Source organism: Doryrhamphus excisus, linkage group LG6 (assembly GCF_037039965.1).
Source record: "Doryrhamphus excisus strain RoL-2023G ecotype Guam linkage group LG6, RoL_Dexc_Guam_v1.1, whole genome shotgun sequence".
In the NCBI taxonomy this organism is placed as follows: Eukaryota; Metazoa; Chordata; class Actinopteri; order Syngnathiformes; family Syngnathidae; genus Doryrhamphus; species Doryrhamphus excisus.
The window spans coordinates 1,514,569-1,533,377 of NC_136362.1; the positions used below are offsets into that span (position 1 = coordinate 1,514,569).

At 38.5% G+C, this 18,809-nt stretch overlaps 1 protein-coding gene, 1 long non-coding RNA gene and 1 pseudogene across 2 annotated transcripts; 1 reads left to right on the forward strand and 2 right to left on the reverse strand.

Annotated features, from left to right (window-relative positions):
• The first annotated feature begins 1,231 nt into the window (after window positions 1-1,231).
• Window positions 1,232-12,005, forward strand: LOC144898589 (uncharacterized). Its single transcript, XR_013627466.1, has 3 exons — window positions 1,232-1,391; window positions 11,610-11,725; window positions 11,809-12,005. It is a non-coding gene; the product is annotated as an uncharacterized LOC144898589 (long non-coding RNA).
• LOC131137931 (acyl-coenzyme A thioesterase 5-like) lies at window positions 3,064-8,398 on the reverse strand. Its single transcript, XM_078791093.1, has 11 exons — window positions 8,211-8,398; window positions 6,454-6,662; window positions 6,292-6,391; window positions 6,033-6,223; window positions 5,806-5,975; window positions 5,616-5,735; window positions 5,463-5,545; window positions 5,241-5,334; window positions 5,098-5,178; window positions 4,870-5,011; window positions 3,064-3,170 (listed from the first exon to the last, which is right to left on the reverse strand). The coding sequence occupies exons 2-11, from the start codon at window positions 6,647-6,649 to the stop codon at window positions 3,064-3,066; spliced, it is 1,284 nt and encodes a 427-aa protein (XP_078647219.1). The 5' UTR covers window positions 6,650-6,662; window positions 8,211-8,398.
• A 1,118-nt stretch (window positions 12,006-13,123) lies between the features above and the next one.
• LOC131138352 (acyl-coenzyme A thioesterase 5-like) lies at window positions 13,124-17,430 on the reverse strand (annotated as a pseudogene).
• Window positions 17,431-18,809: the final 1,379 nt, after the last annotated feature.

Sequence of the window (18,809 nt, forward strand, 5' to 3'; positions counted from 1 at the left end):
ATTAATGCTAAAGTTTCAGATAAGGAGCCTTGAAATAAGTTTGTCATGGTTCGAAACCGTTTTTGTTGTTGTTGTTGTTTAACGGTACAAATATTTCCGTCAATGTTTCATCTTAAGTCTTTCATCACATCAAGTGACTTATTAAAAACCTGCTCAGGGTTGTTCTTGTTCTGTTCTCCCATAACTATTAACATGACAGTACATGACAGTACACGGAAAATGCAATAAAATGATGAATATAACCACTGAATATGAAGTTATGGAGATAATTCGTATTTTCAACACCTCGTTTTGCTACATGAGTGGCCGAAAACACGACATGTCTTGTATAACATAGACGAATATGACTACGTTCGGAATACATTTCACTAAATATGAAAGACAAGCGGTGTAAGTTCCTAAGTGGATGTTCTCAAGAAGTAGAACTCACTGGTCTTCGGGTTTGACGTCCTTTCTAGAAGACTCCTGTCAACAAATGCAGCTTGGAAGTGATGGTCGAGTATTGACCGAGTCGTTCCAAACATTTTACTGAGCCGATACCCGCGGGTATTGGTTTTGGGAAAGGATATGCGACTTGCCTCGAATCCTGTATGAGCCGTTCGCTCGCTCGCTCACTCACACCGAGCCTCGCATTCAAACCCGATTAACCAATCACTCGACTCACTATCAACACCGACAAGGGGGTGCCGACAAGTGAATCGTGAACCTGACGAGTGAGTCGTGCTTGGGAACACGAGTTTAATGAGTAATTTAGTGGTGGGCAAAACCGTTCTTTTCAGTGAACCGGATAATTCCGGTTCATTCAGTAAAAAGATCCGTTCATTTCGGTCAATTGGTCGTTAGTATTGACCCGGTCAGCGTTGTCGAGTCAGTCCGTTCACTCATGTTCACGTTCGTTGCGACTCAACAGCGCAACAACACGTGATGACTAGTGGGTGTGTCGGTCATGAACGAACGGGTCAAATGAACTATTTATTTTTTGTGAACGGTATGAACGAGGTCAATCTAAACTGACTCTCCAGCCAATTAAAATAAAAAGCATTTGCAACTGAAATGGACGGGACGGGTATTTTAGGGGCGGTGAACTCGTTAATTCCGTTCATGACCGATACACCACTAGTCATCACGTGTTGTTGCGCTGTTGAGTCGGAACGAACATGAACATGAGTGAACGGACTGACTCGACCCGGGCTGACCGGGTCAATGCACACGGGGATCACAAGCTAACGACCAATTGACCGAAATGAACGGATCTTTTTACTGAATGAACCGGAATTATCCGGATACCCCTTCGTTCATGACCGACGCACCACTGGAATAATTCATGTTCCTTATGAGATTATGACCGGTTAACATTCGCAAAACGAAATCTCACGGATTGCCTTTCACAGGTAAGGTAAATATGATAAATATAATGTGATAGATGTGATCAAATATATTAGTATTTGGCCACTATAACGTCATTTTACCAACATAATTTGTTGACATTGTGGCATAATGGATTTCCGCGATTGAGTCAATGTTAATAAATTGAATATTTAACTCGTTTAGGACTTTTAAATGCGTGTTTTAACAGTATTAGAGACACGAAATAGTACTTCGATAGTCACTTTTAAGATCCTATGATTCTTTTTCACGTCATATTGCTTTGGTGGTATCACTGCTGACATTAAAGACAACCCGCGCTAGCATAGCAAGCTAGCGAGCTAAGTAGTTAGCCTTGTTAGCCTCTCCAGTTTTATGACGACGGGTCTCCAACAGGTAGCTTGTGAGCTAGCAGTAGCTTGAATGAAATATGAAGGAACATTTGCTTTAGGTCAAATTTTTAAATGGTCCAAAAATAATAATAATAAAACGCACACAAACACAAGGCAGCTAGCTACCCCAAGTCCTACATACGTCTGCCGCGGTTAGCAAGATTTTCAGTTAGCAAGCCAAATTTTTGCTTTTCAAACCATTTTCAAACCATAATTATTGTCGATAAAATGTGTTTTGTATTAATTTTGGGTTTCTGGAAATGATTCATTGGAGTTACATTATTTTCTATGGAAAAGAAGTTTTGGTTAGAGTCTGTTTTGGTTTGAGTTGGACCTTATGGATGTTAACCAATGCACCACCCTATCATTTGGCTAAATAAGCAGTCCATAATCAAATGTACAAAAAAAATTAATGTGATAGGACTTCATATTGACATTTTTTAAATACATTTTTAATTAATTTTTTTTAAATTATTTTATTTATTTAAATTGAGGTGAAGCAAAGCTTATTAAATGCTACCCCTCCAATAACTGTTACATTTGTTCACTTCCTGCTTTCATAATATAATTTAAGTTTTTTGTATACATTTTTAAATACATTTTTTAAATTATTTTTATTAGTATTTTTTATTTAAAACATTTATTTATTTATTTTTTAAATTTAGCGGGACTTTGAGGTGGCAGCTGGAAACAAGCTAGTCCGGGGAAGTTGCGACTGTTACATTTGTTCACTTCCTGCTTTCCTAATATAGTTTAAGGTTTTTTTATTTTATTTTATTTTTTTTTGTCACGTACCGAAGTACGAGGTGAGGTTTGTTTAAATTAAATTAAATTAAATTAAATTAAATTAAATTAAATTAAATTAAATTAAATTAAATTAAATTAAATTAAATTAAATTAAATTAAATTAAATTAAATTTTAGTTTAGTTTAGTTTGGCTTTTGTTTCGGACTTTTGAAACCAGCGGCCTCAAGCAAGAGACTTTTACAATCAGTAACTGTTACATTTGTTCACTTCCTGCTTTCCTAATATAGTTTAAGTTTTTTTTAAACCTTTTTTGCAGTACATTTACTGAGTGAAGATTACTTTTATAGTTATTAACCCATATTTCCACACAATAACTACGATATGGTAGAACCAGAGAGCAATAAAATAAAATGTAATAAACTTAAAAACAAACTTTCACTTCATTCGCGTTATTCTTCCATTTATTTTCACACCAGCATCGTAGTATATCTTTGTACTGCTTCAAACGTAGCTGTGAGTGGGGCCACACTTGGTTGGTGGGGGGTACGGGGGGGGCGTACTAGTCAGCGGCGTACAGATGTTGGTGCAAGAAAGACAGCATCTTCTTCCAGGAATCTTGCTGAGCGACCGCGTGGGCCACGCATTCTCCTCCCCACAGAGTTGTGACTGTAAACACACGTCATGACCAAACAACCATTCACACTCACATTCATATTCAATATATTGAATATATTGAATGTATTCATATTCAGGCTGCACGGTGCTCGAGTGGTTAGCGCGCAGGCCACACTGCTAGGAACCTAAGTTCGATTCCACGCTCGGTCATCTGGTTTTCTCCGGGTGTTCCGGCTTTCCTAGACATAGACAAACAACCATTCACACTCACATTCATACCTATAGACAATTTGGAGTCGCTATTTAACCTAGCATGTTTTTGGAATGTGGGAGGAAACCGGAGTACCCGGAGAAAACCCACGCATGCACGGGGAGAACATGCAAACTCCACACAGGGATGGAATTGAAGGGTGGAATTGAACCCTGGTCTTCTAGCTGTGAGGTCTGCGCGCTAACCACTCGCCCGCCGTGCAGCCCAAATATTGTTATTTTTTATAATAATAGTATAATAATAATACTAAAATATATAATAATAATGATAATAATAACTATTATTATTATAATGACATAATAATAATAATAACAATAAAAAAAATATTTCTTATTATTATTGTGCAAACTCCGCACAGAGTTGGCCGAGGGAGGAATTGAACCCTGGTCACCTAGCTGTGAGGTCTGTGCGCTAACCACTCGACCGCTGTGCAGCCCAAATATTGTTATTTTTTATAATAATAGTATAATAATAATACTATAATATATAATAATAATGATAATAATAACTTATTATTATAATGACATAATAATAATAATAATAATAATAATAATAATAATAATAATATTTCTTATTATTATTGTGCAAACTCCACACAAAGATGGCAGAGGATGGAATTGAACCCTGGTCACCTAGCTGTGAGGTCTGCGCGCTAACCACTCGACCGCCTTGCAGCCCAAATATTGTTATTTTTTATAATAATAGTATAATAATAATACTATAATATATAATAATAATGATAATAATAACTATTATTATTATAATGACATAATAATAATAATAATAACAATTAAAAAAAACATTTCTTATTATTATTGTGCAAACTCCACACAGAGATCTGCAGACCTCTGCAGAGAGGTCTGCACGCTAACCACTCGACTACCGTGCAACCCAAATATTGTTATTTTTTATAATAATAGTATAATAATAATACTATAATATATAATAATAATGATAATAATAATAATAATAATAATGATAATAATAATAATTATAATTATAATGATAATAATAATAATTCTTATAATTATTATAATGACATAATAATAATAATAATAATAATAATAATAATTTATATAATATTATAATGACATAATAATAATAACAATAAAAATAATAATAATAATAATAATAATAATAATATTTCTTATTGTTGTGCAAACTCCACACAGAGATGGCCAAGGGTGGAATAATCTTAATCTTAATTGAACCCTGGTCACCTAGCTGTGAGGTCTGCGTGCTAACCACTCATCCACCGTGCAGCCCAAGTATTGTTATTTTTTATAATAATAATAATAATAATAATAATAATAATAATAATAATAATAATAATAATAATAATAATAATAATAATAATAATAATAATAATAATAATAATAATAATAATAATAATAATAATAATAATAAATCATTCTTATCATGCTATACAAATAAAATGTATGATTATTATTATTATTATTTACGTAGTCGACAACCTACCCGTCCGTATAGCGGTGACAGAGCGGAAATAGCTGGCTCGGCTGTGCGGCGAATACGGAGGCTCAATCAGGTGACCGGCGTCGGGATAAGACAGGATGGTCAGCAGGTGGCTGTTCCCCGCCCGCTCCATCATCTCCTTCATCTGGAAAAAAAACCAAAACATTCCGAGTACGTATTAGTATTACGCCGTGGCGTATATTTCACGACTTCGTGACGGAGCCGACTCACGTCTCGAGCGGACTCCGACGCGGGCCAGTTCTGATCGTCCTCGCCGACCACCAGCAGCAGAGGACACCGAACACGTCCCATCTGCCGGGAGACGCCATTTTGGAAAAAGTCACCACAGAACCAAAACCACGAGAAAGACTCACGTCCACTTTGAAGGCGGGGTCGGCGGTGATTGGCAGCAACATAGTTTTCATGATTCTCTGGTTCTTCTCGTTGACTTGAATCTTGTCCTTGTGCCTGATTGGACGACGCCCACGACACGCTTATATCATCCACCATTTTGATTCAGCGTCAACCATCAATTATCTTTGTAGCGGCCATCTTCATAACTAATATTCATCACCCGGAATAAATTATAATCTTACTGACGAAAGAAAGCAATAATTTCCTCCTGCTTCCTGTTGACGTCCTGCACGTGACAACCATTAATGCACACTGCACACGTGGGCTGGAACACAACACAGGAAGTCCAAATATGGATAACATGTGACTCAAGACATGCATGGTTCGTGCGTTACCTTCACGACGTCAGAATAAGCCGCCATCTTGAGCGTGATGCTGCACCCGAAGGAGAGTCCCAACATAGCGACGCGGTCGGCGAGGACCTGCGGGTGCTGCTGCAGAACCCCGAAGGCATTCTGCACCCCCCCCCGGGAGTGTCAGTTAGCATGAAAACAACAACAATAAAAAAAAAAAACCTCAAAGTACCTCAATGTAAGACTCGTTCACGATCTTGTCCGTCTCCTGGACGATTTTAGGGGTCAGGTAGTCGAGAGCCAGTGAAGCGAAGCCGTGGGAGGCGAGCAGCGCCGCACGATATTCCAGCAGTTGTCCTCCACCCCCCCACAGGTCCAGGATACCCGGGAAAGGTCCGGGTCCTTGTGAGGTTTTATATTATTCATCATGTGAGGGTTTTTGTGTGGTCTGGACTGTACCTGAAGGCAGGAAGAGGGTCGCGGAAAGTTGGTCCTTAGTGACCGGGATCCTGCGGACGCCGGGCGCCATGTACCAGCGCTCCACTGCATGAGAGGCCAGCGCCACCCGGTCCATGAAACCCTCAGTGAGGTACCCCCCATGCACTGAGATGGTGAACTCCATCGGGGTCTCCACGTTCTTCTTCCTCAACCTGATGATGAGGATGAATCAAGCATGTGATCTGGATGCTCATCAATGAAGTCCAAGCAGATGGTCCACCTGAGTCCGGGTTCGCTGCCCGGAACTGGTCTGAGGCTCCACATGAGACCCATTTGTTCCACCCCGGAGTACGTCCCCCCCAGGCTGGCATCCCGGGACACTACAAAGACAAAGACGGCGTTCCAGGACATGTCCAAGGCGTGTTTTTTGGGGATTGCGTACCATCAATGGCGCCGCCGGTATCGGACACGTAGTGAGCGAACGACTCCCAGCCGTGTCCGTCCTCGCAGCGGTGGAAGGCGTGGACGGTGAGCCGGACGCCAGGGGGCGCATTCTGGACCGTGATGACAAACTTCTCGTCCACCAGTCCTCTGGACGGATGCACCGACAACTGGACCGCACGATGCTTCGCCTCCATGCTGACACAAGCACTGTTAGCATTTTCACATGGAATAACGTTAGCCTTTCACGAGGGTCGCGGGGGGGGGGGGGGGGGGGGGGGCTGGAGCCTATCCCAAGAGGGAGGCGGGGTCCAAAAGGAGTAGGAAGAATCAAAGCTTATTAAATCCTACCCCTCCATCTGGTACTTTTACAATCAGTAACTGTTACATTTGTTCACTTCCTGCTTTCCTAATATAATAAATCTTTTTAAAATATTTTTTTAATTAATTTTTAAAATTATTTTTATTTATTTAAATTTAGCGGGACTTTAGTTTTTAACGTTAGTTAATTTGTTTTTTTTGTAACTTTTTAAATTAATTTTTAAGTATTTATTTATTTATTTATTTCATTTTCTACCGCTTTTCCTCACGAGGGTCGCGGGGGTGCTTGAGCCTATCCCAGCTGTCTTCGGGCAAGAGGCGGGGTACAAAAGGAGTAGGAAGAAGCAAAGCTTATTAAATCCTACCCCTCCATTTGGTACTTTTACAATCAGTAACTGTTACATTTGTTCACTTCCTGCTTTCCTAATATAATTAAGTTTTTTTTTAATTTTTTTTATTAATTATTAAAATTATTTTTATTTATTTATTTAAATTTAGCGGTACTTTAGTTTTTAACGTTAGTTAATTAGTTTTTTTTTAAATTTAATAATTTTATTAATTATTTTTATTTATTTATTTAAATTTAGCGGGATTTGAGGCGAAGCAAAGCTTATTAAATCCTACCCCTCCGTCTGGTACTATTACAATCAGTAACTGTTACATTTGTTCACTTCCTGCTTTCCTAATATAATTTAAGTTTTTTTTTAAAATATTTTTTTCTTAATTTTTTAAATTATTTTTATTTATTTATTTAAATTTAGCGGGACTTTGAGGTGACGCAAAGCTTATTAAATCCTACCCCTCCGTCTGGTACTTTTACATTCAGTAACAGTTACATTTGTTCACTTCCTGCTTTCCTAATATAATTTAAGTTTTTTTTTTATATTTTTTTCTTAATTTTTTAAAATTATTTTTATTTATTTATTTAAATTTAGTGGGACTGTGAGGTGACGCAAAGCTTATTAAATCCTACCCCTCCGTCTGGTACTTTTACAATCAGTAACAGTGACATTTGTTCACTTCCTGCTTTCCTAATATAATTTAAGTTTTTTTTTAAATATTTTTTTATTCAGGTGTATTTCCAGGTTCGTCTAATGTATTTAAGTATTTCCTTACGCCGAATTGATGTCCTTTCGCTTGTACGTTATTTGAGGAAGCCGTATGTGAATCTATGAGAATATACTTACGCATGCTTAAATATATCATGTGGGGTACCCCAGGGGTCAATACTGGGACCAAAAATCTTCAACTTATATACAAATGGTAAGTGTAAAGCCACCAAAGAGTTAAGAGTAAAGATTTAATAGAAGTATTATGCGTTATTAATAGAAGTATTATTACATAGTTCAACTCAAGAGGACAGCGGTCACATGCTTTCAAACAACATGCGGCGTTGAAGTCGTCTTATCGGTAGTCAACTAGTCAGCTGGTGCTCACCTGTAGTCTGTGTCGGAAGAAGATTTAACAATTTTCCATGGAAAAAAAGAGCAAGTACGCTGCCGTGGTGACTGATTAAATCAGTTGGATCATCCAGTTCTTGGAAATATATGTCTTCATAAGCATATTTACCTTCATTCCCATATTTGGACACACATCCTGAAGCAGCTTTTGCATCGTGTGTGACCTGGGGGGTATCCTGTTTTGAGGATTAAGCCGCTCTTTGTAGCAAGTTCACAGCCAATGACAACACAACCCCGCCCAGTTCATGCTAAGCCAACCATGTAACTCGACTTTTAATACACTCGAGATGGCTTCAGAGCTGGACCCGCGACCACATGGACGCTGCTGTCCTTGGGGAGTCTCTTTGACCCCCGGTCAGGATCCAGCTTCTCCTCCCAAAGTATTGTAAAAGTCTGGAGGAAAGAGAAGGCTGTGTCTCCTGCAAGAACAACTAGAACTTCCCCGGACAAGCTTGTTTCCAGCTGCCACCTCAAAGTCCCGCTAAATTTAAATAAATAAATGAAAATAATTGTAAAAATTAATAAAAAAATATTTAAAAAAAACTTAAATTATATTAGGAAAGCAGGAAGTGAACAAATGTAACAGTTACTGATTGTAAAAGTACCAGATGGAGGGGTAGGATTTAATAAGCTTTGCCTCACCTCAAAGTCCCGCTAAATTTAAATAAATAAATAAATAAAAATAATTTTAAAAAAATAAAGAAAATTGATTAAAATTTATTTTAATTTTTTGTATTCTAAATGTAAATAAATAAATATAATTTAAGAAAAAAAAAAAAAAAAAAAAAAACAACTTAAATTATATTAGGAAAGCAGGAAGTGAACAAATGTAACAGTTACTGATTGTAAAAGTACCAGATGGAGGGGTAGGATTTAATAAGCTTTGCCTCACCTCAAAGTCCCGCTAAATTTAAATAAAGGAATACAATTTTAAAAATTAATAAAAAAATGTATTTAAAAAAAACTTCAATTATGTTAGGAAAGCAGGAAGTGAACAAATGTAACAGTTACTGATTGTAACAGTACCAGATGGAGGGTAGGATTTAATAAGCTTTGTTTCACCTTAAAGTCCCGCTAAATTTAAATAAATAAATAAATAAAAATAATTTTAAAAAAATAAAGAAAATTGATTAAAATTTATTTTAATTTTTTGTATTCTAAATGTAAATAAATAAATATAATTTAAGAAAAAAAAAAAAAAAAAAAACAACTTAAATTATATTAGGAAAGCAGGAAGTGAACAAATGTAACAGTTACTGATTGTAAAAGTACCAGATGGAGGGGTAGGATTTAATAAGCTTTGCCTCACCTCAAAGTCCCGCTAAATTTAAATAAAGGAATACAATTTTAAAAATTAATAAAAAAATGTATTTAAAAAAAACTTCAATTATGTTAGGAAAGCAGGAAGTGAACAAATGTAACAGTTACTGATTGTAACAGTACCAGATGGAGGGTAGGATTTAATAAGCTTTGTTTCACCTTAAAGTCCTGCTAAATTTAAATAAATAATTAATTAATTAAAAATGTGTTTACATTTTTTTGCATTCTAAATTCAAATGAATAAATATAATTTTAAAAATTAATAAAAAAAAAGATTAAAAAAAACAACTTAAACTATATTAGGAAAGCAGGAAGTGAACAAATGTAACAGTTACTGATTGTAAAAGTACCAGACGGAGGGGTAGGATTTAATAAGCTTTGCTTCACCTCAAAGTCCCGCTAAATTTAAATAAATAAATAAATAAATAAAAATAATTTTAAAATATAAAAACATGTATTAAATATTTATTTAAAAAATAAACTTACATTTGTTCACTTCCTGCTTTCCTAATATAATTTAACAGTTACTGATTGTAAAAGTACCAGATGGAGGGGTAGGATGTAATAACCTTTGCTTCACCTCAAAGTCCCGTGAAATTAAATAAATGAATAAATGAAATTAAAAAAAAATAATTAAAAATGTATTTTAAAACAAATTTAAACTATATTAGGAAAGCAGGAAGTGAACAAATGTAACAGTTACTGATTGTAACAGTACCAGATGGAGGGTAGGATTTAATAAGCTTTGTTTCACCTTAAAGTCCTGCTAAATTTAAATAAATACATAAATAATTAAAAATGTATTTATTTTTTTGTGTATTCTAAATTCTAAATTTAAATGAATAAATATAATAAAAAAATTAATTAAAAAATTATTTAAAAAAACAACCTAAATTATATTAGGAAAGCAGGAAGTGAACAAATGTAACAGTTATTGATTGTAAAAGTACCAGATGGAGGGGTAGGATTTAATAAGCTTTGTTTCACCTTAAAGTCCTGCTAAATTTAAATAAATAAAAATAATCAAAAAAAATTATACAAAATTAATTTAAAAAAATTTAAATTATATTAGGAAAGCAGGAAGTGAACAAATGTAACAGTTACTGATTGTAACAGTACCAGATGGAGGGTAGGATTTAATAAGCTTTGTTTCACCTTAAAGTTCTGCTAAATTTAAATAAATACATAAATAATTAAAAATGTATTTATTTTTTTGTGTATTCTAAATTCTAAATTTAAATGAATAAATATAATAAAAAAAATTAATTAAAAAATTATTTTAAAAAAACAACCTAAATTATATTAGGAAAGCAGGAAGTGAACAAATGTAACAGTTATTGATTGTAAAAGTACCAGATGGAGGGGTAGGATTTAATAAGCTTTGTTTCACCTTAAAGTCCTGCTAAATTTAAATAAATAAAAATAATCAAAAAAATTTATACAAAATTAATTTAAAAAAATGTAAATTATATTAGGAAAGCAGGAAGTGAACAAATGTAACAGTTATTGATTGTAAAAGTACCAGATGGAGGGGTAGGATTTAATAAGCTTTGTTTCACCTTAAAGTCCTGCTAAATTTAAATAAATAAAAATAATCAAAAAAATTTATACAAAATTAATTTAAAAAAATGTAAATTATATTAGGAAAGCAGGAAGTGAACAAATGTAACAGTTAGTGATTGTAAAAGTACCAGATGGAGGGGTAGGATTTAATAAGCTTTGCTTCTTCCTACTCCTTTTGGACATGTGGAACTGGGAACTGATTATGGGATGCATTCAATTGGTATCTGATGCATGTTCAAATGAGTCTATCCATTTCTCTGCGCAGTGAAATTGTATGCTAACATGTTGCTTGGGTTTGCGTTCAATATGGCTGCATGTAAAGTTTGTTTTGTTTTGTGTTGGTGGATTTGTTATTTCTTGATTTTTGATTTCTCCACCAGAAACGACAAGAACGGTTTAGTGTCATCCTTCTTTATTTCACGCCAATATCGTACTGCTTATCCTTGTGCCGCTTCGGGTGCTGATCAAAACTTTGCCGTGAGTTGGGTCACAGGACCGCGGGGGCGGTAGTACCCGGCGTACAGATGGTGGTGCAGGAACGCCAGCATCTTCTTCCAGGAATCTTCCTGAGCGTACGCGTGGGGCGCGCATTGTCCTCCCCACACAGCGGTGACTGCAAACACACGTCATGGCAAAAAACAAAACACTGCTTCCACACACGATAGTGTTAATGACATCTTACTCTTCCGCAGGAGCGTGACGGAGTGGAAGGAGCTGGCTTTGGTGTGCGGCGTGTACGGGGGCTCAATCAGGTGACCGGCGTCGGGGTAAGACAGGATGGTCAGCAGGTGGCTGTTCCCCGCCCGCTCCATCATCTCCTTCATCTGGAAAAAGGAACATTCATAGTATGTATGCATGGTACCTTTATCAAACCCTATCATGAGTCATGTGACAACAGGCCACCAATAAGGTGACAGGACTACACTGTACTTGTTATGATTACAGTGTTTCCCATATATTCATCCATATTTGGATACAAATAATGTCACTCTGAATAGCAAAAGGCAATAACAAAACGTAGCAAGAAGGATCGCTCACAAGACAATGCACGGAATCAGGTCCAACAGATGAGATTTTAAGATTCACTTTAAGAAAACGTCAATGGACAAACGGACAAATAAAGTTTGGATCGACTACACGCCGTAACCCGCACAGAAAGCTTTCTAGATCTTCCAGAATCTGCACCTATTGTCACTATATTGACACTTACTATGGTACCCATTATGTCATTGGATGCTCATATCACCTCGGACTTCGGTATGTGACAAAAAAAATTTTAAATTAAAACTAAACTAAACTAAACTAAAACAAACTAAAAAAAACTATATTAGGAAAGCAGGAAGTGACCAAATGTAACAGTTACTGATTGTAAAAGTCTCTTGCTTGAGGCCGCTGGGTTCAAAGGTCCAAAACAAAAAAATAAATAAAACTAAACTTTTATTTTATTTTATTTTATTTTATTTTATTTTATTTTATTTTATTTTATTTTATTTTATTTTATTTTATTTTATTTTATTTTATTTTATTAAAACAAAAAAAACTTGGACTATATTATGAAAGCAGGAAGTGAACAAATGTAACAGTTACTGATTGTAAAAGTACCAGATGGAAGGGTAGGATTTAATAAGCTTTGCTTCTTCCTACTCCTTTTGGACATGTGGAACTGGGAACTGATTATGGGATGCACTCAATTGTAATCTGATGCATGTTGAAATGAAATAAAACCATTACCATTACCATTACCAATTATTAATGTCTTCGACCCAAAGGCATGACAACCTTCATGTCTCCTCTCCTCTGTCTATCTCCAAGGCCTCCAAGACCAATAATGTAAGTAATGTCCCTCTGATGAAGCTTTGGCGTGGTTGAACACGAGAAGACAACATTTTAACAACAATTATAGGTCAGAAAAGTGGAAAGTGCATCTATTTGAGTTGAACCAAGTCCAAAAAAAACATCAAACCAGTTTTGCCTGATATTTGCCTCTCAGTGCAAGTTAGCGTTCCCTCAAACCTGAACAAATATTTCCCGGAACCCAATGAAGCGGGAGTTATGGTTGCCAAAGTATGACACAGCCCCCCCCCCTTCGGCCTGGCTCCAGGGTGAGGCCCCGGTTTATTGGCAATGGTAATGGTTTAATTTCATTTGAACATGCATCAGATTCCAATTGAATGCATCCCATAATCAATTCCCAGTTCCACATGTCCAAAAGGAGTAGGAAGAAGCAAAGCTTATTAAATCCTACCCCTCCATCTGGTACTTTTACAATCAGTAACTGTTACATTTGTTCACTTCCTGTTTTCCTAATATAAGTTTAAAAAAATAATAATTAATTTTTTAAATTTTATTATTATTTTTTATTTATTTAGTTATTTAAATTTAGCGGGACTTTGAGGTGAAGCAAAGCTTATGAAATCCTTTTACAATCAGTAACTGTTACATTTGTTCACTTCCTGCTTTCATAATATAGTGTAAGTTTTTTTTTTAAATACATTTTTAATAAATTTTTGCATTTTTTAAAATTTTATTTATTTAAATTTAGCGGGACTTTGAGGTGAAGCAAAGCTTATTAAATCCTTTTACAATCAGTAACTGTTACATTTGTTCACTTCCTGCTTTCATAATATAGTTTAAGTTTTTTTTTAAATACATTTTAATTAATTTTTGCATTTTTTTTAATTTTATTTATTTAAATTTAGCGGGACTTTGAGGTGAAGCAAAGCTTATTAAATCCTACCCCTGCATCTGGTACTTTTACAATCAGTAACTGTTACATTTGTTCACTTCCTGCTTTCCTATATTATTTTATTTTATTTTATTAAAACAAAAAAACTTAGACTATATTAGGACAGCAGGAAGTGAACAAATGTAACAGTTACTGATTGTAAAAGTCTCTTGCTTGAGGCCGCTGGGTTCAAAGGTCCAAAACAAAAAACTAAATAAAACCAAACTTTTATTTTATTTTATTTTATTTTATTTTATTTTATTTTATTTTATTTTATTTTATTTTATTTTATTTTATTTTATTTTATTTTATTTTATTTTATTTTATTAAAACAAAAAAACGTTAACTATATCAGGAAAGCAGGAAGTGAACCAATGTAACAGTTACTGATTGTAAAAGTCTCTTGCTTGAGGCCGCTGGGTTCAAAGGTCCAAAACAAAAAACTAAATAAAACCAAACTTTTATTTTATTTTATTTTATTTTATTTTATTTTATTTTATTTTATTTTATTTTATTTTATTTTATTTTATTTTATTTTATTTTATTTTATTTTATTTTATTTTATTTTATTTTATTTTATTTTATTTTATTTTATTTTGCTGTAACTGCTTGTATTGTTTCTTAAATTGGCTCATTGTACCCCCCCACCCCCCCACAAGGTGCCGGGAACGGAGTGGACTCACATCTACAGCAGACTCTGAGGCGGGCCAGCTCTGATCGTCCTCGCCCACCATCAGCAGCAGAGGACACTGCACACGTCCCACCTGCCGGGACAACATAGTGATGGACACCATGAACGACTCACTAGAGAAAAAGATCCAGGTCAGGAACCGAGACTCACGTCGGCTTTGAGGGTGAGGGTGCTGATGGGCAGAAACATCATTTTCAGGATGTTCTGGTTCTTCTCGTTGACTTGAATCTTGTCTGCATGCCTGAGTGAACACCAACGACACATTACAGTACGTATGTCGTACAATATATTGGTAGCCAATCACAGGGCACATATAGACAAACAACCATTCACACTCACATTCATACCTATGGACAATTTGGAGTTGCTAATTAACCTAGCATGTTTTTTTGGAATGTGGGAGGAAACCGGAGTACCCGGAGAAAACCCGCGCATGCACGGGGAGAACATGCAAACTCCACACAGAGATGGAATTGAAGGGTGGAATTGAACCCTGGTCTCCTAGCTGTAAACACTCGTTTGCCGTGCAGCCGAGACTAATTTGTTTTCAACTAAAGTCACGTTTTAACATTTTGTCACAAGAATCTGGTGGATGGATGGATGGGTGGATGGATGGATGGATGGATGGATGGATGCGTGGATGGATGGGTGGCTGGATGGATGATGGGTGGATGAATGGATGGATCGATGGATGCGTGGGTGGATGGATGAATGTATGGGTGGATGGATCGATGAATGGATGGATGGATGTGTGGATGGATGGATGGATGGATTGATCGATCGATGAATGGATGGATGGATGGATGTGTGAATGGATGGATGGTGGATGGATGGGTGGATGGATCTATAGATCGATGGGTGGATGGATGGATGGTGGATGGATGATGGGTGGATGGATGCGTCAAAGAATGGATGGTGGATGGGTGTATGGATGGATCGATGGATGGATGATGGATGTATGGATGGGTGGATGGATCTATGGATGGATGGATGGATGATGGGTGGATGGATGTATGCGTGGACGGGTGGATGGATGGATGAATGGATGGATGCGTGGATGGGTGGATGGATGAATGGATGGATGAATGGATGGATGGATGCGTCAATGAATGGATGGTGGATGGGTGGATGGATCGATGGATGGATGATGGATGTATGGATGGGTGAATGGATGTGGAGGAATGGGTGGGTGGGTGGATGGATGTATGTGTGGGCGGGTGGATGGATGGATGGGTGGCTGGATGGGTGGATGGATGGATGGTGGGTGGATGAATGGATGGATCGATGGATGGGTGGATGGATGTATGGGTAGACGGGTGGATGGATCGATGAATGGATGGTGGATGGGCGGGTGGATGGATGGATGGATGATGGGTGGATTGATGGATGGGTGGATGGATGGATGATGGGTGGATTGATGGATGGATGGGTGGATGGATTGATGGATGGGTGGATGTTGGAGAACATGCAAACTCCACACAGAGATAGCCGAGGGTGGGATTGAACCCCAGTCTCCAAGCTGTGAGGTCTAAGCGCTAACCACTTGTCCACCGTGCAGCCCTAAATTAAAAAAGCAAAACCCATCAAATCATACATTCAAAGTTTTGCGACTCAATTAAATGACAAGATCTCATTTCTTGACCCCCCATGAATTCATATCCATGAATTCATATCCATTCATATTTAGTTTATATAAAGGTTGCCCTTACTGATTATAGAAAGCAAATAAATCCTCCTGTTTGATGCTCTTTGCCTGCAGGTGAGATCCACTGATGCACACGGCACACTTGGGCTGAAACACACACAGGAAGTCCAAATATGGGTAGCGTTTGATTCAGGCGTGCTTCATGTACATGCTTCGTGTTACCTTCACAACGTCCGAGTAAGTCAGCACCCTCAGCAGGTAAGTGCACCCGAAGCAGAGTCCCAACATGGCGATGCGGTCGGCGAGCACCTGCGGGTGCCGCTGCAGGAACCCGAAGGCCTTCTGCACCCCCCAGGAGTGTCAGTTAGCATGAAAACGAAAAAGATTCGGAACACAAGTACCTCAAAGTACGACTCGTCCACCAACTTTCCCAACTCCTGGACGATTTTAGGGGTCAGGTAGTCGAGAGCCAGTGAAGCGAAGCCGTGGGAGGCGAGCAGCGCCGCACGATATTCCACCAGCTGGCTCGCACCCCCCCACAGGTCCAGGATACCCGGGAAAGGTCCGGGTCCTTGTGAGGTTTTATATTATTCATCATGTGAGGGTTTTTGTGTGGTCTGGACTGTACCTGAAGGCAGGAAGAGGGTCGCGGAAAGTTGGTCCTTAGTGACCGGGATCCTGCGGACGCCGGGCGCCATGTACCAGCGCTCCACTGCATGAGAGGCCAGCGCCACCCGGTCCATGAAACCCTCAGTGAGGTACCCCCCATGCACTGAGATGGTGAACTCCATGGGGGTCTGCACGTTCTTCTTCCTCAACCTGATGATGAAGATGAATCAAACATGTGACCTGGATGCTCATAATGCAGTCCAAGCAGATGGTCCACCTGAGTCCGGGTTCGCTGCCCGGAACTGGTCTGAGGCTCCACATGAGACCCATTTGTTCCACCCCGGAGTACGTCCCCCCCAGGCTGGCATCCCGGGACACTACAAAGACAAAGACGGCGTTCCAGGACATATCCAAAGCGTTTATTGTGGATGTCGTACCATCAATGGCGCCGCCGACATCGGACACGTAGTGAGCGAACGACTCCCAGCCGTGTCCGTCCTCGCAGCGGTGGAAGGCGTGGACGGTGAGCCGGACGCCAGGGGGCGCATTCTGGACCGTGATGACAAACTTCTCGTCCACCAGTCCTCTGGACGGACGCACCGACAACTGGACCGCACGATGCTTCGCCTCCATGCTGACACAAGCACTGTTAGCATTTTCACATGGAATAACGTTAGTATCTAGCGGTTAGCATGCTGACCTCACAGCTAGGATCACATCATCCATCCTTCCTTCCCTTTCTCCTTCTCTCCATCCATCCTTCCCTCCACCATCATCCACCCATCATCCATCCTTCCTTCCCTTTCTCCTTCTCTCCATCCATCCTTCCCTCCACCATCATCCACCCATCATCCATCCTTCCTTCCCTTTCTCCATCCTTCTGTCCAACCATCTATCATCCATCCATCCATCTTCCCTCCTCCATCCATCCATCATCCATCCTTCCTTCCCTTTCTCCTCTCCATCCATCCTTCCCTCCAACCATCTATCATCCATCCACCATCCATCCGTCCACCCATCATCCATCCATCATCCATCCGTCCTTCCCTTTCTCCTTCCATCCTTCCCTCCAACCATCTATCAATCATCCATCCATCATCCATCCTTCCTTCCCTTTCTCCTTCCATCCTTCCCTCCAACCATCTATCAATCATCCATCCATCTTCCCTCCTCCATCCATCCATCCTTCCTTCCCTTTCTCCTTCTCTCCATCCATCCTTCCCTTCAACCATCTATCATCCATCCATCATCCATCCACCATCCATCCATCTTCCATCCGTCCACCCATCATCCATCCATCATCCATCCTGCCTTCCCTTTCTCCTTCCATCCTTCCCTCCGCCCATCCTTCCCTCCATCAATCATCTATCCACTATCCATCCATCATCCATCCACCCATCCATCCATCCACCGTCCATCTTCCATTCACCACCCATCCATCTTCCATCCACCAGCCATCCATACATCCATTTATCCACCCATCATCCATCCATCATCCATCCACCCTCCATACACCCATCCATCCAATACACCGTCCATCTTCTATTCACCATCCATCCACCATCCATCCATCATCCATCCATCGTCCATCCTTCCTTCCCTTTCTCCTTCCATCCTTCCCTCCGTCCATCCTTCCCTCCATCAATCATCTATCCACTATCCATCCATCCATCATCCATCCATCCACCCATCCATCATCCATCCATCCACCGTCCATCTTCCATTCAGCATCCATCCAGCATCCATCCATACACCCATTCATACACCCATCCATCCATACACCGTCCATCTTCCATTCACCATCCATCCACCCATCCATCATCCATCTATCCATCCATCATCCATCCATCCACCAGATTCTTGTGACAAAATGTTAAAACGTGACTTTAGTTGAAATCAAATTAGTCTCGGCTGCACTGCGGTCGAGTGTTTACCACGCACACCTCACAGCTAGGAGACCAGGGTTCAATTCCACCCTTCAATTTCATCTCTGTGTGGAGTTTGCATGTTCTCCCCGTGCAAA